General features: G+C 36.0%; 1 protein-coding gene across 1 annotated transcript; it reads right to left on the reverse strand.

Moving 5' to 3' along the window:
* Positions 1 to 1,349: 1,349 nt before the first annotated feature.
* Positions 1,350 to 4,609, reverse strand: tac1 (tachykinin precursor 1). Its single transcript, XM_046844149.1, is given in 6 exon segments — positions 1,350 to 1,830; positions 2,343 to 2,399; positions 3,100 to 3,123; positions 3,289 to 3,306; positions 3,309 to 3,390; positions 4,112 to 4,609. Coding segments are annotated over 6 exon segments (342 nt in total). The 5' UTR covers positions 4,226 to 4,609; the 3' UTR covers positions 1,350 to 1,783.
* Between the last annotated feature and the right edge of the window lie 21,965 nt (positions 4,610 to 26,574).

Consider the following 26,574-nt stretch of genomic DNA (forward strand, 5'->3'; position numbering starts at 1 on the left):
GTGCTATAAGGAGATTTTATAGACTACCCAGGAGTGCTGGTAAACAGAATGGCGTTTGTTGAGGGACTACGGTGGCCTGTAGGTGTAAAATTCATTAACATCCGAATGCAAAATGCTGTAGCCATACTGTTTTTCACCTCAAACAACTTCATAGGAATAAACTTGTGACAAACACTATTACAATGAAATGAAATAAACTCCGCCCCCTGGTGGAGCTTATAGACATAGTAGACATTATGTTCCTCCACTTATCTCAGACTACCTCACAACTTTTTTTTTTTTTTTTTGGAAAAACTGCCAAAAATAGTTGTGAATTTTGAGCATTGCATTCCACATTTTATCCCAATTTGCTCTCATAATTCCCTCCACTCTTCTGAGAAGATGTTCCAATAGATTGTGGAGTGTGTTTATGGATGTTATTTATCAGCCACAAGGGTGTTATGAAAGGCAGGTACTGATGTAGATGAGGTGAGGAGACCTGAGTTGCAGTTAGCGTTCACATTCATCCCAAAGGTGTTCAGTAGAGATGAGATCAGAGCTCTATAGCAGCAAGATCTTCCTCTCCAAAGCAAGATCTTCAAGGAGCTCACTTTGTGCACAGGGGCATCGCCATCCTGGAACAGATTTGGGTTTCTAGGTTCAAGTGAATGCAAAGTTTCATTATAGCGCATCTAAAGACATACAATTGAGTGCCTCCAGCTTTGTGGTAACAGTTTGGATTGGTTCCACATGAACAACCTTAAAAGATCCATGAAGTTCCTGATGGATTTGGACTGTAATTAATGTAGATATTCTGCTACAATGCCTCAGGACTGGATTTTGCTTGAACAGTTCTGCAAGTGCCCATCACCATGAACATTACTCTTACCAATGATGGATCTATAATGAATAAAAATGTATTACAATCCCACCCAGATGAGGATGGGTTTTCTTTTGAGTCTGGTTCCTCACACGGCTTTTCTCTTATTGCCACAGTCATGTTTATTTAAGTTCATTGTGCACATGGAGAGATATGATTTCTTTCCTCATATGGGAAAAAGTGTGTGTGTGTGTGTGTGTGTGTGTTTTAATAGACTATCTACAGTTGATTTGCTACTATGTCAGTATGCTAAACTTAAATATTAGTGTACTTTATTATTATTTGGGTAAAAACTTTCACATTTAACACCAAAGTTGCCCTCAGACTAGTTTCAGACTTCATCAGTGATCATGTTTGGGGTATAAACTGGGGTATAATCTGCTCAAAATTATATCATTACATTATATCAAGCACCACAATGTTTTCTTCAAGCCACTAGGTGGCGCCCCACATTTACAACCACGATGTTTGCAATGCACAATTCCACGAATAAGGAAAATAATTGTAATATTTAATATAATATTAAGCCACAGTTACAATGATGGACAGGAAATACTGACAATGACCAACATGACCAGTGTGTACAGATCAGTCAGACTGTGTGACTGAACATTGAAAATGAGGCTCTACGCAAAGACTGGCAGTGCAAATAGTCACTAGTGGTATTTTTTTTGTTTTCTTTTTAGGACAGTAACACAATATTACAGGTTGGACAGTATCAAAATGTCGCTTTCTTTCATAGTACACAAATTAGCACAGGTACTGACTGCTACATCACCACACGGTGGAAAACAACATTTTATTGGAGTCTAGAAGTAAAACCACTTATTTTTTGGAAAAAAAACAAACAAAAAACAAAAAAATAAAACAGGAGAGGTTTCTCCAATGAGCAAAAAGCAGACATGATGGAGGTTGAGCTGTTTGTCAGCGCCTTTGATTGTAGTTCTGTAGCAAACTCCATTCATATAAATCTAGACGAAAGAGATAATCATGAGTAACGTTGCAGATTGAACCAGAAAAAAATCTAGATAATGGTTAATAAAAACTACTGAAGAATGTCTATCTATCTATCTATCTATCTATCTATCTATCTATCTATCTATCTATCTATCTATCTATCTATCTATCTATCTACAGTCTGTGTTCTGTTTTAATCTGAGCATATTGTAAAATTAAGATGATTAATAATGAAATATAAAAATATGCCTCTTCATTTCCATTTTCTGCTACAGAACTAAACTGAAGGATGAAGTGGCTGTGCATAAATAACAGATCCTTTCATTGTTAATCACATTCAGTGTGCACAGAAATATGTGCCACTTGCTTGGATGGATATTGCGGCATAATGTTTATTATATTTATTTATACATTTTTTACCTCTTGGTGTGAAACCGTAATTGTAAACTGTAAATGCACATATGGACATTGACAATACAATAGGTGTTTATTACTAAGGTTTGGATGCGATATATTCGATACGTACCAGGTTCCTCTTGGCTTCTTTTTCCCATCAGACCCACAAAGGAGTTAATTTTATGCCCTGGAAAATAAATATGAGCACAAACATGTATTGATCAAGTGATTAAATGAAACAGCTTGCTCAAGAGAATACAGTAAAGTGTATTTGATTCTGATGTATGTTGCTTGAACTAGTTTTTAACCTGACTAAATTTGGCGTAGCGAAAGACTAAAATGTGATAAAAACAGAGACTGGAATAGACGCCATCGAGCATCTGAGGCAGTTGAATATCCCTGTGAGCACTGTAATTACTGTACACAGCACAAATGCGATCCAACACTGATGAAGCTCCTGCTGTTTGTACGTAGAAGTGCATATGTGTGTGTGTGTATGTGTGTGTGTGTGTGGGGTAAAGGTGGGTGTGATTTAAACCAGCTCATACATACATCATTTTCCGTTTACCCCGTAACAGCAATCTTTCATGTGTCTGTCTGTCTGTCTGTCTGTCTGTCTGTAGATTAATATATCTATTGATCTGGAGATCTTTTATGTATGTATGTATGTATGTATGTATGTATGTATCTATCTATCTATCTATCTATCTATCTATCTATCTATCTATCTATCTATCTATCTATCTATCTATCTATCATCCAATTTATAAAACAGAAGGTTCTAATGGTAAATGGTTTTAATATAGTAAGGCTTAAATATTACAATGTAAGCCAAATTGTAAAAAAAAATCAAAAATCAAAAACACTGCAAATAATCAATGACTTACTTTTTCGTGTAATCTGTGTGTTGGCTTTTGGAAGGTAAAACCATGCAAAAAAAAGAAAGAAAGATAGATAGAAAGAAAAAGAAAGTCTGGTCATTCCATTACACTCAATGTATCATTAATATGACTGCTGGATAAGAAAAGCGAGAGAGGAAGAGAAGGTGAGATTGCTTTAGGATGAATTGATCTTACCGGAGGATCGCTTCCCATTAGACCGATAAACTGATGTGGCCGAGGTTTTCTCGTTATCCTTCTGAGTATCTCTCTGAAGGGATCGGCTTGAAGCCATTCATCCTGGGAAGGGTTATTTGATTAGTGGAAAATGAGATGGTAAGGATAAACATAGGGCAAAAGGCTTTATAGTGTGCAACAACAACAACAAAAAATCCGTTCCACTGACCCTCTGCTATTGGGTAATGTATAGATTTACAGTAAACTGGATCATCTGAACAAATGCTGGAGTGTAAAAACCTAGAATGGTTTATTAAATAGTTTGCTGATTGAAGGGTTTAGCGTGAAAGGTTTTTATCTGTGGATTGTGGATTTTTTCCCTGCTTGAATTTTCTTTACAAATGAGACCAGCTCTCTTTTGACATTTTCAGAACATGCTCATAGCTCTTTATGGAGTGCTTGGCTGCCTTCCAGTGTGCAAAGTCGTATAGAAGACGTGCGGTGCATAAACAAACGTGACGACACGCTGGACATTTCAACAAGACTTTAATCAAACTGGAATTTTATTGACTTTAATTGATTGTGCTAATGAATTAATTAAGCTCCAGTTTATTCCTTTAATATGTAAAGTCGATTTTACTACAAAAGTAGAAAATCCAGTATTTAAATATATATTAAAGTCCAACTGGACACAAATGATGGTTGTAATTTATCATTATTTTCAAAGTGGTGTGTTTTATTTTATTTTATCTACAACTATAGATTTTTTCTTTCTTGTCATTTCTTTTTCATTTTCTTTTCTTCTTTATTTTTGTAAAAAAAGAAAAGAAAGAAATCCTCTTACCTGCATTAGAGAGCCGTTTGCCCAGTAATCCTGGTCTTCATTTGGACCCATTTCCTCTGCAAATACTTCATTTAGAGCAAAAAATATCACCACTACTGAGAGTAGCAACTTCATCCTGGAAAAAAAATTGAGCAAATGTCCCAGAGTCAGTGTCCTCCTGATGCTGTGCTGTGGAGGACTGAGAGAAAGACAGAGGGAGAAAGAGAGAAAAAGAGAAAGATGTAAAGAGCGCTCCTGTCTTGTTGCTCTGCTTCCTCTTGCCTTACTGTTCAGAGAGACACACACAGCAGCTTTTATAGCAGAAAAGACATCAATGGGTTTGGCACGTGTCTTCACACAAACTCTTCTCTGACCCTAATGTCCTTGACAGGAGTCGAAGCCTCTGTGCTGTCCGACTTTTTTCTTTCTTTAGAAGCCGGGTGAAGTTCCTATAAACTGGGCTCGGCTGCTCTAATGGGTGTGAAGGGGGAGGGAGGAGAAGAGAGACAGTGGCACTCACTCACCAATGAGTTACGTAGGAATTACTAAATAGGTGCTTAGGGGAAGAGAGAGAGAGAGAGAGAGAGAGAGAGAGAGAGAGAGAGAGAGAGAGATCCCAGAGCTAAAATGAGCAAAAGACGTCAGAGTGTGGTTTTGCGTCAAAGTGGCAAGATAAAAAAAGGTGACTTTCCAAAACTCTATTGATTTTTCTCATGATAGAAAGAAAGAAAGAAAGAAAGAAAGAAAGAAAGAAAGAAAGAAAGAAAGAAAGAAAGAAAGAAAGAAAGAAGAAAATCCCACTTTCCCCTGAGCTGTACAAACATTTGAACGTCTAATTTTGGAACTTCCCCAGTTCCAATGTTGCACCTCTTTCTTAAAGGATGTTCCCTGTTGGTTCAGCAGCTAAGGATCCTGGGGTCTCACTATCATCACTTGGGTCTGATTCTCAGGCAGGGATCTGATCTATCTACCAGGGGTTGTACAAGTCAGTGCTGGTCTGGATCTCAGTGCAGTGCAATGTGCAATCCCATCTTAGAAAGATCAATACAGTGTACTGCTTTAGTACAATGTATGGACCATTCTAACATCCCATTCCACATTTAGTCTCCATTTGTTCTTATAATAACCTCTACTCTTCTGGGAAGATGTTCCACTAGATGTTAAAGTGGAGATTTTTGCTCATTCAACTATAAGGGCTTTAGTAAAGTCAGATACTGATGTAGGTGAGGTGAGGACGCCTAGGGGGCAGTCAGTGTTCCAATTCATCCCAAAGGTCTTCAATAGAGTTGAGGTCAGAGCTCTATATAGCAGGAGATCTTCCACTCCAACCCATGTAGAGCATATCTTCATAAAGCTGGCTTTGTGCACAGGGGCATTGCCATGTTGGAACAGTTTTGGGTCTCCGAGTTTAAAAGAAGGGAATACTTAATGCTACCACATCCAAAGACGTCCTATACGATTGTGTGCCTCCAACTTTGTGGTAACATCTTGCAGAAGAAAGACACACACTCAGGTTTCAATCTCTGGAGCTCTTGATTCATTCAGCCACTTTTTTCAAATGAATTCAGCTGTAAATAAGTGTAGTGAGACGGAGGAGAGGAGAGGTTGCTTGGAGGTGGAGGAGCGCCGCTGATTTCCATCAGAAAGAACGCCTTATTTGGCAGAAGACGCTCCGGGATTGAGTACTTCAACCCACACAATGTGTTTTATGTCCCTGTATTTAATCCTACCTTAACCCCATATGTATGTAAATGTCATTTCTGTGCAAAACCGGTGTGTGCACTGAATTTTATTAGTTCGTACAGGTTTTAACAAACACATATATGTTTATTCGACACCACGATTCTTGTGAGTCGTAGCCCAAACACTGAAAATTTAAATTAATTCTAATTATACTAATTATAGGTGTCTATACTGTGTCAGTAAGCTGGTCCAGGAAACTGTAGTTAGTACTTAAAACACTCAAAGTGTAGGATCGGGTGCAAGGAAACGATCAAACCGTATCCATCTAACACTAGGAGTCAAATGTTATAAAAATCACATATATTAGGCAAGGGAGCAAACAGGAATGAAGCGCCTCTACTTCTAGTTTTCATGAGAATGCCAGGTGGAGCTGACCTCCCGGATATTTTAATGGAAATTTAAAGGTCTTTCTGGGATTGGCTCTATAACATGTTTCGCATTGCTTCATAGAAAATGAATAAAAAATTTGTTTAAATTTATCATTAAATCAGGCTGACCAACGAGATGATGTGCCAACAATCACCAAAATGAGGATGGGTTCCCCTTTTGAGTCTGGTTGCTCTCAAGGTTTCTTCCTCATAAAATCTAAGGGAGTTTTTCCGGGTCACAGTCCGGGCTGATCATCAGGGATAAATAAACATTGTTCACCATATCTGTTAAATTCTGTAAAGCTGCTTTGATGTCTGTTGTGAAAAGCGTTATAGAAATAAACTTGAATTGACTTGATTTGACAATGGCGAGTGTAATGTTCTTAACAAGACGTCTACTGTGGCTTTATATTTCTAGCGTTAAATGGATCCCATGCAATGAATCTATTGCCCCTTACCATCAACAAGTCCAGTTGAATCAATTACAAAATGCATTTGCGAAATTGCATTTTTTGCTAATATAATTGACTATCCACCTTCACCAGATTCTACAGATTGAAAGTTTTGAGTTAATTGATCTTCAATAACACATAATATCAGACCTTGAGCAATTGCCTTTCTTGGTAGAATACAGCATTTGCATTTCTCAACTTAAATCCTTGAATGATTGTGACCTTCAGAGGAAGGCACTTGGTATTGTAAGGTAGTAAGTGATACAAGTCAAGTCAAGTGGGATTTAAGTTGTCATTCCTCAACAGAGCTTGTATACTTTAGAACAAAAAAGGGCTTCTCCAGGACCATGGTGAACAGTATTACAGGACTACATGAAGTAAGTAAAGTGTAAATAAAATTCTTATCCTCAAAGAAGTTCCATATTAACACATTAAGTCAATTCATTTACTGTATTTGGCAGATATATTTATCCAGAGCAAACTACATTTATCTCTTTCTAGAACTGAGCAGTTGAGAGTTAAGGGCCTTGCGCAAGGGCCCAGCAGCGGCAGGTAGGTGTAGGAATTTAAACACATGGCCGAGAGGATACATTATCAATGCTTTAAACAATCATAATTAGCACTTACTGCAATTGTTCGTGAATTGTGTAATTATTATTGTTTTTGTCAAAGGATTGTATTATCCTTCATGAGGATTATTCTATGCTTCCTTCACTGGGAATCCAGCCGAAGGTCTTAAACATGAAGAATTAGAATGCTATGTATATAAGAGAACTGAAAACTGCAATGCTTTCAGGTTACCCTGGGATTGACCAGAGAAATAAATATTTATCTTTATTTTAGATGTAAACATAATTTCCTTCACACATTTTGCTATCTGTGGAGTTCCATCTGTCAATGTCAAAATTGATGTAACTGCATTAAATGTAAATTAAAACAAAATGTAAATCTCATAAACCCAAATTTATTCACAATAGAACATAAAAACACATCAAATGTTCAAACCGGGGAAATCTTTCTAGAGTCCGTCTGTCTGTCCAGATTTTAATTGGCACCAGACTGACAGGACCTGAGACCATGGATAGTTGCTTCCTAAATGAATAATTTACAATACGATGACTACTCATACAATTACAAAGGATAAAGAGCTATGATGATGGAAAAATACAGAGAAAGGTTTGAAATCATGCAGCATTATTGGCCGAATGTAACAGAAGTAAAAGAACAAGTTAAGCAAGATGAAGAAGAATCACACTGAGCTACACTAAGTGCACCATTAAAAATGATTGTAAATCACAAAAATCTCTGTCCCCTAAAAGCACATCCTGTCTTCTGCTTCATTTCCGAAACCTCTGGACTTTTTTTATTATTATTATCCAACATCTTTTTGTTAGCAGATTTACAGATCTGGCTACTTTTTTAAAATAAGCAGATAACTACAAGACCATCTAGTTCTAGTTCAAATATATTACGCCTCCTTGTATGTAACATGAATGTAATAGGGAACATTAGTACACTATAAATATATTTTACATTTCTCCTGAAGGGAAAAATACTTAGAAGAGAGAAAGCAGCCACAGCGTCTGATATAAAGCTGCATTAGTGGTCAAAAGAAATAGAGTGAAATTTGCTAGTAAGGGAAAAGTGCAGGGTTCTTAGAAAGAACAAAAAAATTTACATTTAAGTAGAATCACTACACAGAAGAAGACTGGATTCTCCAACTGGGAGCAAACACAAGGAGCACTATCTCCAACATTGGTAAAACAATCAAAACAAATATTTATCTTTGTTTTAGATATAAATGTAATTTGCTTGACATATTTTGCTAGATGTTCAGTTTTATCTACAACCCCAATTTCAAAAAAGTTAGAAAACGCTGTATAAAAAGTAAATAAAATCAAAATATAAATCTCATAAACCCAAATTTATTCACAATAGAACATAAAAAAAACATATGAAATGTGTAAACTGAGCAAATGTACCATTTTATGGAACATTTCTATCTATCTATCTATCTATCTATCTATCTATCTATCTATCTATCTATCTATCTATCTATCTATCTATCTATCTATCTATCTATCTATCATCTATCTATCTATCTATCTATCTGTCTGTCTGTCTGTCTGTCTGTCGGTGTATATATGTAGAGTTCTATGTATTAATTGATCTAGAGTTCTGTCTGTCTGTCTGTCTGTCTGTCTGTGTATATATGTATAGTTCTATGTATTAATTGATCTAGAGTTCTGTCTGTCTGTCTGTCTGTCTGTCTGTCTGTCTGTCTGTGTATATATGTAGAGTTCTATGTATTAATTGATCTTGAGTTCTATCTGTCTGTCTGTCTGTCTGTCTGTGTATATATTTATAGTTTTATGTATTAATTGATCTAGAGTTCTGTCTGTCTGTCTGTCTGTCTGTATATATGTAGAGTTCTATGTATTAATTGATCTTGAGTTCTATCTGTCTGTCTGTCTGTCTGTGTATATATGTATAGTTCTATGTATTAATTGATCTAGAGTTCTATCTGTCTGTCTGTCTGTCTGTCTGTCTGTCTGTCAGTGTATATATGTAGATTTCTATGTATTAATTGATCTAGAGTTCTGTCTGTCTGTCTGTCTGTCTGTCTATGTATATATGTAGAGTTCTATGTATTAATTGATCTAGAGTTCTATCTATCTATATGTCTGTCTGTCTGTCTGTCTGTCTGTCTGTCTGTCTGTCTGTCTATTTATCTATACAGAGTTTGATTTATCAATCTGGAGTTCTTTCTATATTATTTTATATGTATGTATGTATATGTATGTATGCATGTATGTATTTATTTGTCTGTTTGGTGTAGCTTAATGGTTTTCCATGTGCAATCTGAGATGCTATTCTTCTCATCATGGTTGTAAAGAGCGGTTATTTCAGTCACCATTAAAATCCCAGCACAATAAATCAAAACACCTTTGTATGCTGGTAATGTTTTCTTTTTAAGCTTAAATTCATATTTCAATTAATTATAATAGACAATAGCATTACTATTCTACCACATTCAGTAAAAACAAAGCATAAGAGGCTTGATACATACCTGTATAGTTTTGTTCTGCCAAATATAAACATTTCTCTATCAGACCCTGCATATGACAGAAACTTACATTTGCCCTAAAACCCCCAAACTTTTTTATATTAGATGTATTTATAAATGCCTTTCAGCAACACATTATGAAAAATCCACCACTAATAATTTAAAAAACTGAATAAAAAGATCAAAAATGAACATTTCACCAAGTTAACCCAAATGTGCCCAGCAATTACGAACACAATGGCGCAATTTCTTTCAAAACTCAATCAAGTCCATGTTTATCAGGTTGTCGAGGACAATTGGAAATACGTTTCGTTTTATTGATGTGACAAAACATGCCAGAAATGCATTCTGATGGAAAGCTGGTATTTTTGTCATCACTTAATCTCGACTTTATGAATTCAAATCGGTTTAAAGATTTATTCACCCATAACATACCACTGAATCTTTCTTGTGCTGTCTTTGACAAGTGCTTTCAGTGGAAATTACATTATATAACAAATGAGTGAGTCCCCATCCAAACTCTGAGTGATGAGTCTGGGTCAAGCAGTCAACAGTTTTAGAAAATTCAGAGTCCAGAGATTTGAACTTCCTGTTCAGTAGCACCAAAGCACTGCAATGCTACTGTGCACTCAGTGTAGCTCAATATTCAATACTCCCTGCTTCTAAATCCAAGTCAAACCCTTAAATAAAGCTTCACCACCCTCACTCAAAGTCAAATATAAAGGTTTATGATTCACATGCTCATTCAGAATAACAGTCTAAACCAAAGGATGTGAAAAAACAATTGTGCACAGACAATTTGATCTATTTAATGAGCGGTAAATGCTACAGTCTTTTGCAAGAAAGGAAATGCAATGACATTGTCATCATCTCTAATTCCTAGTTTCCAATTGTTGCTTTTTATTTTGTTTGAAACCAAGCCCAGACAGTTCATAATGCCATGAATTTAACCCCCTGAAGCCTCAGTTTCACATATTTTCTTTGTCACATGGCTGCACCTGTGGGATATTAGTGGATAATACTTCAATTTGCGTCGCATTCGTATTTGTTTCTCTTTTGTTGTGTCAAATTTTCATTAATTTTTTATGGTTTCAGAGTTCACGTTGTGGTCCACGTATGTTCATTTTGTTGTTGTCTTTGTTTCATTGTGTTTATGTTCAGTGTACTGTAAATACACTGTGTTTTTATCCGTCTTCCTCTTTATGACACTCTTCTTGTCCATTCCTGTTTCCACTGGGTTCTCCAGAAACCCTTCTGTCTCTAGCAGGAGTTGGTGGATGTATTCAGCAGAGTTGGCAAAAGTACACACTCGAAATGTACAGATACTCATTAAAAAAAAAAACTCTGTTAAAAGTTGAAGTACTGACCAATTTTTCACTTAAGGTAAAGAAATTTGGGCTCTGTCATGTAAATAAGTAAAAAGTAGTCATTACTACTTCCTGTTTTAGTGTCACGCTGTTAACTAGACCTCACATTATATTAAAACACTGAAATAAAATAATCTGCTGTGCTTGTTAGCTTTGTAAGATAGTCTACGTCTGTGTTGTGTGATAGCCAGGAAATAATACACCAATGGTTGGTTGAAAAAGCCGCACAATGACAAGAAATGCGCACAATGAGAGGAAATATTGATTATATAATCAAATAGATTAAAACCAAAGTAACGAGACTGGTTTGAAAATGTAAGAAGCATTTTCATTACTTCCCATCTCTGGTATTCAGGAATAGATTACTAGATCCCTGGTTCCTGACAGGACAAAGCGGCATCAAGTAGATCAATCTGGACTAGTGAGTTCGCTAACATTGTGCTAACTGTGTTAATATGCAAAAACAAAACAAAAATAGACATGCTAGTATAACTTGAGGTTGAGAATCACTGCACTAGGCTGTGCTGCTTTATCAATCTTGCTAAAGTTAGCTAACCTGAGTAGCAACATGAAAAGTTAGCTATACGCTGTCAGCTATACGCTCAGTTTTACAGCTGCTAGTATAATATTACGGCTAATGTGAAGCGATCTCACGTTATATAGCATTAACTATGATTTAACATTACTACATACTTTGTTTCACAGTTGCTAGCATAATATTTATTCTATTTAAGCTATTATAAAGCAAAGAATCAGGAGGAAAACTTCACAGAAACAAAAACAGACTCCACATAGATATAAACCTAAGCTAACCCTGTGATGGAGATGTGATGCATGTATAGAATTTTTTGTCTTGTATAAAAAGATGATTTGCAGATAACCAGCGTCAATCTGACGTGAAAGGCTCTCGAGCGTAATTTTGCTTTACTCATTGATCTGTTTGGCGTATTTACAATTGTATATGTGTATTTGATTCTAGTGTAAAAAGAAAAATCACGTACAATGTCGGGCTTTGTTTGTTTCTCCTTTTTCTTTTTTCCCCTGGCTAATCTTTGTATGTTTTGTATGGCTTTTTTGTACTTACATATTTTTTAAGCTTACAATTTAAGATAATTTCGTCAATCTACTTGATGACAGCCGCTCAAACTTGAGCCATTGTGCTGCCACAAAATGATTTCTTTTAGCGTTTTATTTCTTTTTTTTTCATCAATGCTTCGGTGTTACTCTAGGAACAGTCGTTGTGTGTGTTTCCTTTTCAACTCCACATCCAGTGTCTTTGATAAACATTCTCCATTTTAGTAGCATCGTCAATGGAGAGCCACGCTGCCAAATTTAATGGGCAACCTGGCAGAGTTGGTCTTGTGCTGTCAGATTTAAGTCATTTTGCTAAGATAGCAGCCTAACAGGTAATGTTTTACTGGCACGAAAGTCTAGCTTGTTATTTCTTAATAAATTAAAAGAAGTAAAAAGCATTTCCTGACAATATAAATGCCTGAAATTAGATAGTATATGTGGCTCAGAAACTTGATATTCAGACTAAACGTTACAGATACATACAGTATAGATGTAGCATTACCTGCTGTCACTTAAATGAGCAAAAGTTCTTATTGATCACATTAAAAAATATTTAACCCCAAAACTTATGTATTTCAAATACATGTCAAATTTCCATCCAGTTTTATCACATAAATCCAAAGGAAAGCTTCACTAGCACGTTCAATTCATGTGAATGAATTCATTAAATGTTATGTAAAATGATTTTCTGTGATTTTAGCTTGTGCAATATATAAAACTGTCTCTTTATAAAAACTTATTACTTATTTTATATAACTTCCTTACATTTCTTTAATTCTGTTAAACAAACGGTCAAAGTCGTTACATTTTTTCAAACATTTGTCTGGTTTACAATTGCTTCTGGAGTAAAAAAAAATAAATAAAAAAAAGCATCAGCAGGACATAATGCAGTATTTATATTAAACCAATTGTATAAAAATTTGATTTGATTTGATAATCATTTTGCACTTTCTCCTGAGTCAAAAACTTTGAAATAATGTCACTCCCAAAACTCACATATCTAAAGAAAAACAGAGAGAAAACAAGAGACATCAACACTTTTACAAAGAAGTGACACAAGTAAAGTTCAGAAAGAAAGTTACAAATATTTGCTAACAGAAATCCTATAAACGTTTACATTTAGAAAACACATTCATGTATTAGCAAAGTAAAATTATGTTTAAAGATAATAACATGATGCACATAGTCAATCAACAGTACATCTTAAAATGAACCAAGTTACTCTAAATATCTATATTTCTTTTTAACAGAAGGCGGGAAATGGTTAATTCGCCCATAACTGCGGTAACAGCAAGATATTTACGAAATCAAAAAAGATTAAGTCATAAAAATAATGTTAAATTGTAAATTCTTAATAAATATTGAAAAGCTAGAAAATATCATATAAATATATGGTTTATATAAATATATAGAAAAGCTCCACATCTTTTCATCCAAATCTTCCTTGTCTTCCTTGAAACAATAATATATAATTTATACCGTTATAAATATATCTTATTTTAATTGTTTACCTAATTTTAATTAGTGGCAAGAATCATTTTGCACTACTTTTTGTTGTAGAAATATAAAAGGAGTACTTTTTCCTGGAGGCATATGTCAGCAGGGGTTTAGTATGTTTTCTGTTCTTTGTATAACTTGTGTAATTGTTTAAATGTGTCTAATTGTGAAGTTTTCTGGAGAAAAGTCAGGCTGAACTGCTCTTAAGCAGAGCATGAGTAGACTAAAATTGGCAGGAACACTCTCAAGACATTAACGCTGACACAGGCGCTGTTAGGAGAGGCGTAACCAAGTATTAAGAAATAAATGACATGTGTGACAAATTTTTTGTCCAAGGAGCTTAACTGCTTTGAGGAAATTGGATATTATACAGTGTTATGGCTCATGAGAGTCGTGAGAAAGACGGCTATTCTGCTACCACTAGTCATATTTATATCATTGTGATGTACACACTTAACAATTTGGATATTATAATTATTATTATTGTAGACAACCTTTCAGATGCATTTAAATATAACAAATCCTTATCAGCTAGCATTTTAATTTTAATGATAACTAATCACAATATATTCCCAAAAGTATTGGGTCACCTAGTCATAAGTACAGTATGTGATTTTTGAGCATTGCATTCCAGACTTAGTCCCGATTTGCCCTCATAATTCCCTCCACTCTTCTGGGAAGATGTTCCACTAGATTTTGGTGTGCTTATTAATATTTGTGTTCATCAGCCACAAGAGTATTATGAAAGGCAGGTACTGATGTAGATGTGGTGAGGAGACCTGGGGTGCATCAGCGTTTACATTCATCCCAAAGATGTTCAGTAGGGATGAGATCAGAGCTCTATAGCAGCAAGATCTTCCTCTTCAAAGCATGTAAACCAGATCTTCAAGGAGCTCACTTTGTGCCATGCTGGAACAGGTTTGTGTTTCCAAGTTCAAGTGAATGCAAAATTTTATTAAAACACATCTAAAGATGTCCTGTACAATTGTGTGCCTCCAGCTTTGTGGTAACAGTTTGGAAAAGAACCACATGTAGCAGGAAAGGTCAGGTGACCCAATACTTTTGGCAATATAGTGTAGCACCAAGATTTCACTTTTAATGGAAGTGGTAGCTCAGTGGTTAATATTATGGACTTCTGATCAGAGGGTTGTAAGTTTAAATCCTAGCACCACTATGCTGCCACTGCTGGGCCCTTGAGCAAGGCCCTAAACCTCAACTGGCTCAGATGTATAAATGAAATTATTAAATAAGAGCATCTGCCAAATGCTATAAATGTAAATGTTAATGACAGAAGTTTTTGCCTTTTGTTAATTGACAAAAGGCATCTGATTCACAAAAAAAAAAAAAAGACATTTCATTTTAATTTCAAGGATTTCTTTTGGTTACAAACTGTGAGCAGGGTGAAAATAATATATTTTTCTTATTTTTCCCTTCGATTTTTAAAGGCATTTATTGCCTGAATGAGGTGCACAGTTTTCAACACAATGCCATGCCCTTCTCCCAGTTTAAGAAAGCTGTTTTAATTGGTTTTGCCAGCAAGGTTTTGCTCTCTGGATGAATCATTTGCTCTCTGGGTGAATCATTTTGCAGTCTAAAAGTGCTGTTCATCCCTGTTTGTTCCACCACACATCAGTAAGCAGAATATTCAGAAAGACACCCCTGAGTTTGAATATGAATAAGAATAAGAATTATAAACTACCTCTTCAATGCAAACCATGATGATTCATACGGACGGATCCGTTATGATGTCATTGTCCCCTTTCCAAAAAGGAGACGTATGTAATTAAATAAAGTCCCTCGCTTGTTAATGCGGTCAGGAACATTTTGCCGTCCTGCGCACAGAACATCATCAATCACTCACAGCACCGAGACAGTACCTACGAGTTACTCGGTCACGCTGAGGCGGTAATGGCGGGCGTTTCATCTAGCGCATGTGGAGTCTATTTCCATGAGGGAGGGACGGTGTGTTCTCCATCACTCCTTGTTACACTGGATTGACTCATGACGTTTACTTGTGGTATTAGATAAAAGGGGGAGGTGAAGGGTGAACGTTCAATTATACACTACATGAACAGAGAAATACATGTCCGTGTATTCTGCTGACTTTTTACACACCAGGGCACAGTCTTTCTCACACTCTCACACTCACTAAACTGAGCTGAACTTTTTCTGATCTTAATGAAACTACATATTATAACACCTTATGAGAAAGGTAAATACTGAAAATGTTTTTACTAGAAGTAGCAGAGATACAAAGCAGTAGCTTATAAAAACTATTTACTTTATAAACAATTTTGCCTCTCTCTTTCACATTTTGTGAAATAATTATAAGCAACCCAGTGGAGCAACAGAAAATCATATGCCATGTTGTCTCAAGATCACAATTATTATCACTTTCCTAATATTTCTTTTGACTTCTCCCATTAGGGGGCGCCACAGCGGATCATCCGCATGTTTTATTTGGCACATGTTTTTACGCTGGATGCCCTTCCTAACGCAACCCTCCCCATTTATCCGGGCTTGGGACCGGCATTAAGAGTGGCTGGGGTTGGTTCCCTGACCGGGGATCAAACCCGGGCCGCAGCGGTAAGAGCGCCGCATCGTAACCACTAGACCACCAGGGAACCATCAGTCCCTAATATGTACGAGTGAAATAAAAAAAATAAAAAAGCAATTAAAAAACTTTTTCATTCTTAAAATTATGGATCGGTTTCATCTCTTACAGCTGCAAAATTATTTTTCATCTCATGATGAAGGACTTTATCTTGTTTTTCTGGATCCTTTGTGTACACGCCACAAATTTCTTCTATTTCTATATTTATTTATAAATGTCTCCCTGCTTTGGCGTATACTGTAAATGCCATCATGGGAGGTTTTACCTTGCCGGTTAAAATCATTAAAAATAATTAAAAATGAGGACTTTTGCAGCTGCCTCTATAAAACGTTTTCTCTCAGGGTCTTGCTTCGAGGTTATTACATAACAGGAAGCATTCTTTCATTCCCCACATTCAGAGATTTAATTTCAGCTCTGAAGGTTTTCAGTTTCCAGACTCTGGCCAATGGGAAAGCCTTGACCTGTGAGAGCCGAGTATCAAATTTAACCAATAAAAATCCTGCGTCAATATAACATTTGACAAAATGTACCTTTAAGTGGTTTCCCTAGTAAGTTGACGTTGTGTTGTGGGCTGACGTGCCCATTTTAATTCAATTCACTACAATATACTTACATATAATGCTTTCAACAGTAGACATTGATGCAGCGAATGTACAGAATTCCCGTTGCCTAGGATTTCTCTTTTTTTCATCCAATAATTTGACAAACGATTGAAGTCAAAAACTTCATTTTAATAAATGAGTTCACCGTTAAATGAAGTCAAAATCCTACATTAGATAATTAATTCAAATTAGAATAGAATAGAATAGAATAGCGTTTATTTGTCACATATACATTACAGCACAGTGAAATTTTGTTCTTCGCATATCCCAGCTTGCTTAGAAGCTGGGGTCAGAGCGCAGGGTCAGCCATGATACGGCGCCCCTGGAGCATAGAGGGTTAAGGGCCTTGCTCAAGGACCCAAGAGTGGCAGCTTGTTTATATAGCTTGTTTATAGGCTGACTTACTTTGAGATATTGAGGTTTGGATGAAACCCACTCAACCTGAGTAACCACACAGGGTTACAACTATATAAGAATGTCAGATCTTAGCTTGGAGATCTCTAGTTCCCAGAAACCATTGCAAACAAGCTGAAGTTTCCAGAAACAACTGAGACAAACTCCAACTCCCACAATAGACCCTCACTTTCCTGCTTCGACTCTACACAGAATGGTGTGCAAAACAAAAAACATCCGGCGAATAGTAATAAGCACTCTTTACAACCGTGGTAAGCAGCAAAGCATCTACCACAGAAGACCTTATTTCTTGGTTCTGGGTTACTGATTTTAAGGTTTGGGCATTAAGCCCCAGCACTGCCAAGATGCTACTCTCGGGCCCTTGAGCAAGGCCCTTAACCCCTTTTTTGTTCCAGCGGCTCTGTATCATGACTGACCCCAGCTTCCTTACAAGCAAGAATAATGATGTTGATGATAATTGATTGCTGTAACTAAAAAAAAAAACACAAACAAATAAATAAAAATCACACACTCTGCTTAGAAATGGACCCCATTTGAAAAAACATGACTTTAAATATCTTCTAGATGCAGGAAAACGGTTTACGCCATCTGAAAGCAAATGCAAAGTGTGTGGTCATTTAGACAACAGCGAGCACAAATATCAATTAGACAGCCACAGTCCTCCCGGGTTTGTATAGGGCAAATTTTTCTCTCAAGTCTCATATATAAGTGCGCTTACAGCCCCATAACAGCTCCATAATTGCCTTAATGGTGCTGCTTGTGTTTTCTATCGTCTTCCTACCCAAGTAAACATGTAGAAGAGTCTAGAAAACTTTGATGCTACATAGCACACATAATTAAAATGATTACAATTTCCATTCTCTAGTGGCTAAAAGCCGAGACATTTTCAGCAGCACTCAGTCAGTTGTTCAATTTATCCAGAAAAATTTAAAAACATGAACAACCAAACAAAAGTCGTTTTACGCCTTGTATTTCATGGAGGGTGATTCCTGGTGAGTGGTCGTGCAAGTCGAAAGTGTACAACAAGGATTAAGCAGCAGGTGACGTGGAAATTTCCATTTAACAGGAAGGATCGCCGCTCCGCTTTGACCCCTCACGACCCCTTTTCCTTGCTCTGACTTTGATTTTGAATTCGCACGTTTCAATACGAGCCGCACCGCACGTCGTTTGATCAGTATTCTTTTGTGTTACGCCGTATATTCGTTCCGCCGTCCATTACTGATGACTAACGCTCCTTAAAATGCATTAGCGTAATTTTCATCACTACGTGCGATCAATCGATGTACATCACTATAAAAATTTTCATCTTCAACATCCATTATGCGATATATGCTCTAAAAATCCATAGCGTTCCACAATTTATACGTTCAAAAGTTTCTTCATACGTTCATATGTTCGAAATATTGTTCCAAGATGTTTTTCTGAAAAAAAAAAAAAACATGCTGCTTTTACTTAAACAGTTTTGAATGCTTAAGAACTTGAGTCCAGAGACAACAGCACACACAATGGCAAAATGGCAGCTGAAGCTGCCTACATAACCTATAATTGCGGTGTAATTTTCTATTCAAACAATACGGCCGTGACAAATCACTAGTTATAAAGTGACTAATATGGGGCTGAGTGGATTGTGTCAAACCAAAGCTTTTAGAGAATGCTATTGTTCATATAAGAGAGATAAGAGGAAGAAACCTGAGCTGTATAAAGAATCTTTTTGTTAAAGGCAGTTTTCCACGTGACTGGTCATAACACTGGACGAGTTCATTTGCAGTTAATCTGGAACGATAGTGAAGCGATAATGCGGGCGTCGTTTCATTGAAGGCTGACCTGAGAATTAAATTTTGGGGAAAAATTCAATATTATCTGCACAATATCAAGACCCTATTGTATCATAAAGAACAGCACATAATAATAATAATAATAATAATAATAATAATAATAATAATAATAATATTTTAATGGAGCGTAATTGTACTAAGGAAGGTTTTAGTGGTTCAGTGGTTAAGCAGTGAACTCTGGATTAGAAGGTGATAGGTTTAAATCCCAGCACCACCAAGCTGCTATTGCTGGGCCCTTGAGCAAGGCCCTTAATCCTCAACTGCTCATTTGAAAGTCGCATTGGAAGCAAATTTTTGTTTGGTAAACATTCCTATTGTAATTTTTTTTTCTTATTCTACTTTAATTCAACAGTATGTTATTTATTTATGTGTTTATTTATTTATATGTTGATGTAGTGATTGTTTTATTGATTTATGTGTTGGAATGTTTTTGTATTAATTCATATTTTTTTTTATTTGTGAATATTTATTATTTGGCTATTCGTCAATGAATGAATGAATGAATGAATGAATTGTTTTATTTATTTATTTTAGACAACATAATTTTTCTCATAATAAAGCTGATTTAAAAAAAATGCAAACAAATGTTTCTAGAAATGACCTTTAACTGTGTTCTGAAGGACATCAGGTGGCAGAATTTCGCTTTAGTGTTGAACTTCTCAGTCACTTTGTCAATCCAATTAATATAGATTCACTTGTCCTCCACACAAACGACCGGCTGGACGATCTCATGCAAGGAAGGAAGGAAAAAAAATCACTAAGCGAGTGAGAATTAGAATACGAAGGAGCCCAAATGGAAACCGGATTAAAATTTGTGAATTGTTTTGTGACTCAATAAGTCTCGGCCTCTGAGGCGCTTTAGACTGAACATGCAGGTTTAAATGCAGGTTTTAAATCCCAAAAATGCAATGAAACAAATTTGTTATAAAGCAACAAAACAATCCTGTATTTGAACAAAAGCTGATTAGTGTGCGCATTAGGAGGTGAGAAACAAAGTCAAAGTCAAATCAGACCAACATGCTGGAAGAAGAAAAACTCATTATAAAAAAAAAAAATTCAGAGTAATTCATAGGTGGGTGGATAGGGGGAGGGAGGGGAGGGGGGGGTATGTTCGTCAATATTACTATATAGGACAAGGCAATAAATTATAGCAGTAGTCATATAAGTTACATGTACAGCTCATATAACACTTTTCACTAGTTTTTGAGTGTATGTCTGGTTTCTAAGAAAATTGTTATTACATTTTGAAAGAACGCTGAACTGCCCTCCCAGTTTCTTATGAAGTTATGCACAAAACTTGAACTTCTAGTCAAGTCAAGTCAAGTCAAGTCAAGAGGCTTTTATTGTCATTTCTACTATACACAGTGGTATACGGTACACAGTAAAAACGAGACAACGTTCCTCCCTGGTGCTACACTAAACAACAACATCAACTAAAACAACAACTAATCCAAATGCATGTAAAATATCTCTTCACAGAGCTGTCTTTGTTCACAGGGGCATTGTATTTTTTGCCTTTGGCCTGTTGCGCTTTGCTAAACTTATTTAGCGTCTTCATTAGAGCATCTAATCCCACCGTCACAAAAAGGTCAGAAGGCCACAGTGGCTATCATGGACAATTAGCAGATGCAAACCGTGACTCGGTATTGATTAACCATATATTGACTACGTATCCCTCCCCTATTTTGCACATTATTACTTCAAATATAGATGCAACAATTTTCCAGATTGCACCTGCTTCAGTAATTAGTATGATTTATTCAGGATCTAAAGAAATCATTTCTTCGGTCTTTGTAATCGAATGATGATGGTTGTGCCTTCGAATATCCACAGCAATACATTTCTGCATAAATCAGATGCTCCAGTGTGTGTAGATGTTTGTTTGTGAAATCCACTTCAGCAGCCACTTCTTGCCGAGCACCGCAGGGAATGCATTTAAGCATCGTTTATGCCAATTATGAAGCCTATTAATGTTTTTAGTGTCAAAGCTGTTCCGGAGCTATAAATGCAATTACCTCCTGACCAATAACCTGTGTGGAGGAGGTACACAGCTATTCGAGTATAAACGATTTGTATGGTGGGCTCGTGTCGTGTAGCGATCGAGGCTCTCCCGCAAGTCTGATGCAACACTCGATGAGAATTCAAAGCTGTGTTAAAAACCTTACATTAAGAAGTAAGCTGAAATAACAATAATGAAGAAAGAAAGAAACCGAATATGTTCTGACAGTATTCAATGCAGAAAAATTTACTCTGGGGTGTTACATTTAGGTTAGAAATAATTTAAGAATAATATCTATATATATTTTATCATCCTATGTCTAACAAGAGCTTGTCTTTTTGCTTTTATCAGTCCTTTAAAAATCACAATAAACCTGGAGAATGAACTGGATGTTAGCAGGCTAGTTAGCTCAAATATTATGCTAATTCTTGTTAAGGGAATTGAGTTGCTTGACTGTAAACTCAAAACTCACTGCTTGTAGGGGATATAAGGAGTTGTCCCAAAGCTACACACATCTCCATCTTAAATAGTAGTTAGCTAGCCTTATCTACTGTAGCTAGTGTGGCTTCTCGAGCTGTACTGGAAAAACACAGGTTTTGTTCTCCAGGTTTTGTTCTCCAGGTTTTGTAAACTCTCTCAGATCCCAGGTCCCAATACTTTTGCCCATATTGTGTATGTATGTATGTACAAGAAGCTCTAACATTGGCTATGGATCAACGATGCTTATAATAGATTGCAGTATATTGCTGGGATTTTAGTTATTCAAAGTCTTTGACGTTCTTTTCCATCTCATGTGGAATCACTTTCGACAGTCGATTTTTCTGATCGCAAGCTTTCTGTCTTATTATGCAAAAACCGCCCACGTCTGGGACCCTCTTTCTTTTCCACCAGCACTTTCTCTTGCTTGATAGACAAAAACTCTACTGGGCATTGAGGCTAATTAAACATTCAGATTAGCGACAGAAAGGTTGGAGTCTCAGTGGAGGTTTTGATATTATGCCTCTTCCGCTGCCGGACACCTGATGCTCGCGGAAAAATCTTCCGAATGACAAGTGCAACACTTCAGCTGTCAGTTTGAGATCTACTGCTGTATCGAGACGCATGAGTCACTTTTGTCCTCAAATCTAGCTCGAACGATTTTGGGTAGCATGCACAGTGACAGGTGTGCAAGTGAGCTTTAAGTGATGTTTATGGATTGTAATCACCGTTTCTCAGTGGTGGTGTAATAAAGGAGTGTTAAATCGCAGACAGAGACTGACAGCATTGTTTTTTTTCTAGTAATTGAAATATGCTGTGAAGGGGGAAATCAATTTATATTATTAAGTACACTTCCTGTGTGACTTTAAATTTATACTCTTGTGACTTAGTCTTTCTGCAGACACTATGAACTGAATTATTAAGAGTTATGTTTTTGTTTTAGCTTTTGGCAAGTTGTATACTTTCTTGAGTGCTCATTTTCAACACATCTCACTGCATGTGGCGTAGAAACAGAAATGATTGAGCTGCAGGTTTTTGTTTACTGCTCCAGTTGCTGTTCTTGCTGCTTTCAGGTGATCCTGCAACTATGTATGTATTTATGTATGTATGTATTTATGTATGTATGTATGTATGTATGTATGTATGTATATAATTATCTATCTATCTATCTATCTATCTATCTATCTATCTATCTATCTATCTATCTATCTATCTATCTATCTATCTATCTATCTATCTATCTATCTATAAATGTGGAATGGGATGTTCAAAAGTGCACAAACTTTGTGTCCACAAACTTATACCTATATAGTCTATTGTATGTATATTAAATAACTAGCACAAAAATGTTTCCCCCACTTATTATTATTATTATTATTATTATTATTATTATTATTATTATTATTATAATTATACAGGGATATAGGAATAAAACTTATATAGCACATTTCATTTGTTAAAATTCAGTTCAAAGTGCTTTAGTATTGTATAAAGTGCAAAATATTGTAATTTCAAATATAGAATTGTAATGATTTATTGTAAAACCTGACCATAAATTAGGAATAAAATAATGTTTAAATTTAATATTTACTACAAATTAATGTTTGTGAAAAAAAATCTAATAAATTCTAACAAATATTCTGCAATTATGTAAATAATTTTAGCTATTAGAAATGTATTGTTCACATTCCACAATGTCCAATTAATCTTTTTTTTAATAATTAAACTACAAAAACATGTTTCCCCACACACAAAAATGACTAAAACAAAAAACCACTTTAACATAAAAAAAAAAAACGTTTTAATGTTATGTTATGAGTACAGCATGAATAAGAATAAAGCTCCCTGTTACTTCTGGTGAGTGCATTGATCCTGTGTTTGATCATCGATATTTCACGTGACTAACCTTTTAAATGAAGGCGCTCCACACAGCTATCTGTCTTCGTCACATTACTATTCTGTGCATCAATAGGTTAAGATAGCGCCAATCACATGCTGCTGATTGTAGCCCCTATTGGACTGCAGTTTGTTTGTTAATTAAATGGCATCGCTTTGATGGATGCCTGCTATAAATAATGATTTCTTTCTGGCTTTTAAAGTAACACCGGAAGGCAGTAATGGATTAGACAGGAATTGCTGTTTTATGTGGCATGTGGTGGCTTCTTTGGCATCGTCTTAGCAGCAGATTTCTAATTTGGACCTGGATTTATCAGAGTTAACAGGGACTATGATTATTATTACTTGTGTTTAAAGTAGTCTCGTCATGCTCACTTAGTCCCCATTTGCTTTTATAATATCCTCCACTCTTCTGGGAAGATGTTCCACTATATTTTGGAGTGTGCTTGTGGAGATTTGTGCTCATTCAGCCACAAGGTGTAAATAAAGTAAAGTACTGATGTAGGTGAGGAGGCCTGGGGGTGCAATCAATGTCCACAAAATGTTGAGGTCAGAGCTCTATAGCAGGCCACTTCAGATCTTCCACTCCAACCCAAGTATAGCATATCTTCATGGGGCTGGCTTTGTGCATAGGGGCCTTGTTATGCTAGAGCAGATCTCCAGTTCCAAGTCAAGGGGTAATTGAATGCTACCAACTCCAAAGACCTCCTATACAATTGTGTGCCTCCAACTTCAAGCTAACAGGTTGGGGAAGAATCACATATGGCTGGAAAAGGCAAGTGTTCCAATACTTTTGCTCAAAACCTCAAAAAAACAATTAGCAACAAAATCCATTTTCGCATTTAAGCTCCCACATAATCTAATTCTCGTATTGCTTTGTGAGTGGTTTTGTTGCATCCTCCTCTTTTCAGAAGCTCGGACAGAAATGCCCTTCAGCGTGTAGACAGGAAGTGGGCGAATCGCCACTCGGAACACAAAGCAGGTGCACATTTTCGATAAGGGGTTTTTCTGCTCCGTGTTCCCTTTTGATTTTCCACCGACGCGACACAGATTCATTCCGTCTTGCGTCTGGAGAAGAACAAATGTAGAAGACGTTTCCTCACAACCCCCAGATCAGCCTTCACAATGTGAACAGCATTTGTCAGTTCCTTGAAGCCGTTTTGAAAACTCACAGCGCGTAGCTAATGATGTCTCTAAATCCACGCGCCGTTAAAATCGCACACAAATTCATTTGCCCTCTAAATAACCACTCCTAAAGATTAGACAGGTTATGCAGATCTGTAGTGCTTCTTCATAAAGGCACATACGGAGTCAATAGCTCCTTTAGAATCAAATTCTGACTTCCTCACACACATAATAACCACATTAATGAAATATTATTCATTTCTAGGGTGGGCATTTTCCCCAGTAAACCTTTTTAATCCTGACAAACTGGAACGCTTGGATTGGATTTTGCTCCAGGTTCAAGAGCAGAACAATATTTCCAGTACTATAATATCTCATTTTCTATGCTTGAACTAATACAAAGTGTTTTTTTGGGTTTTTTTTAAACAAAACAACAATGCAAACAAGTGCATGTGCCCGGGGCTAGAAATGTTCAGTTCTTTCATTACCATGTGTTCCATATTTTTACTGTTCCTAATACATATTCAATAGTTGTTATTGTGTCAAATGCTTTAAGGTTAAATATGAAACCGGAAAGTCATTGGTTTGGATTGAATGATCTAAATTCGGATTAAAGCAATAAAAAACAGATTTTGTTTCTCTTCAGAGATGCATGCAATGTAAAACGACAACTTTTTATGTTGCAGGATTTATGAAATTTTATGGCAGATATGATAGTCTAAACTCTCATGCATTACATTTTATATACAGATGTAACAGGTGCACAGACTAAGTGGTTTGAAGCAACATCTGATGGCTTTTAATTGCAGTCGTTCCATGCTAATGTAGCCGAAGAGGGCTTAATTGTACTGAAAGCTAATGAGGCTCATACAAAAAAAAATGAGAAAATATAGATCAGTCACAGACTTAGATTGGTGATAAGATTAGATGTTTGATTGCAAAGAAAAAAGGACTGAAAAACACTCAGGGAAGATTATAATGGGCTGAGAACAGTTCACATTTCAAGCCATAGCATGACTTTGCGTTTTTTATGTTCATTTTATTTTTATAAAAGATCCAAGCCATAAACAATACTGGTACCTTATATTTACAACCTTTAACCCTTTAATAATCTTACAAGGATAAAAAGCAATAAATAATCAATTTCCTGCATTATTATGGACATAATAACTGCAAAAACAAACTTTTATTTTGTTTCTTATCAACAGCCTCTACCAAACTGTCTATTAAAATGTCTAGCATTATTATTTTTATTTGGTTTTATTAGATTTCTATCATTAAAAGAAAAATGTGCCTAAGTAATAAATATATAAGATATATATATTTTTCATATCAAACTGGTTTTGTGATTTGTGCAATGCATAATAATGAACAAAAGATTAACTTCTAAAAGAAATAGAGCTTGGCTACAAGTGAACTTCTCACATCACCTCGGCTTATAATGCAATGATCCAATAAGACAGCTCTTGAGAAGGTTTGAGATTATAAACCTGTTGCTATGAAACCAGGTTGAGCTTCAAAGAACCAAACAATTCAAGATCATGACAAATCGTCAACAATAAAATCCAGCTAATTGAGTAGTGCAAGTGTGAAGAATCAGCCCCTGCATACATCTTCGTAAGAAAAGTCATAAGCATGTAATAAGGTCTCATTTTCAATAAGATGCTCCACAAACACTTGAGCAAAACTTGTGTGTGCATTAGCATCCATTTATCCCTAAAACTTTCTGCTTCTCACCAAAGTTCACAAAATTGCTAAGAATCACGTTTCCTGTATACTGGATCATCATGGATAAATATTCTCCAATGGTTTATTGATGCTTTATTGTATTCGAATACATTTCCTTGAATTCAAGGTTCTTTAACAATAAAGAAACTGTAATTACTTTTCGAAGCAGGGCCGAAACATAAAAGAGGGATTTGTTGCCCTGTTCGCTTTTTCCCTTCAGCTCAAA

The sequence above is a fragment of the Silurus meridionalis genome, chromosome 29 (assembly GCF_014805685.1).
Source record: "Silurus meridionalis isolate SWU-2019-XX chromosome 29, ASM1480568v1, whole genome shotgun sequence".
Taxonomy (NCBI): Eukaryota; Metazoa; Chordata; class Actinopteri; order Siluriformes; family Siluridae; genus Silurus; species Silurus meridionalis.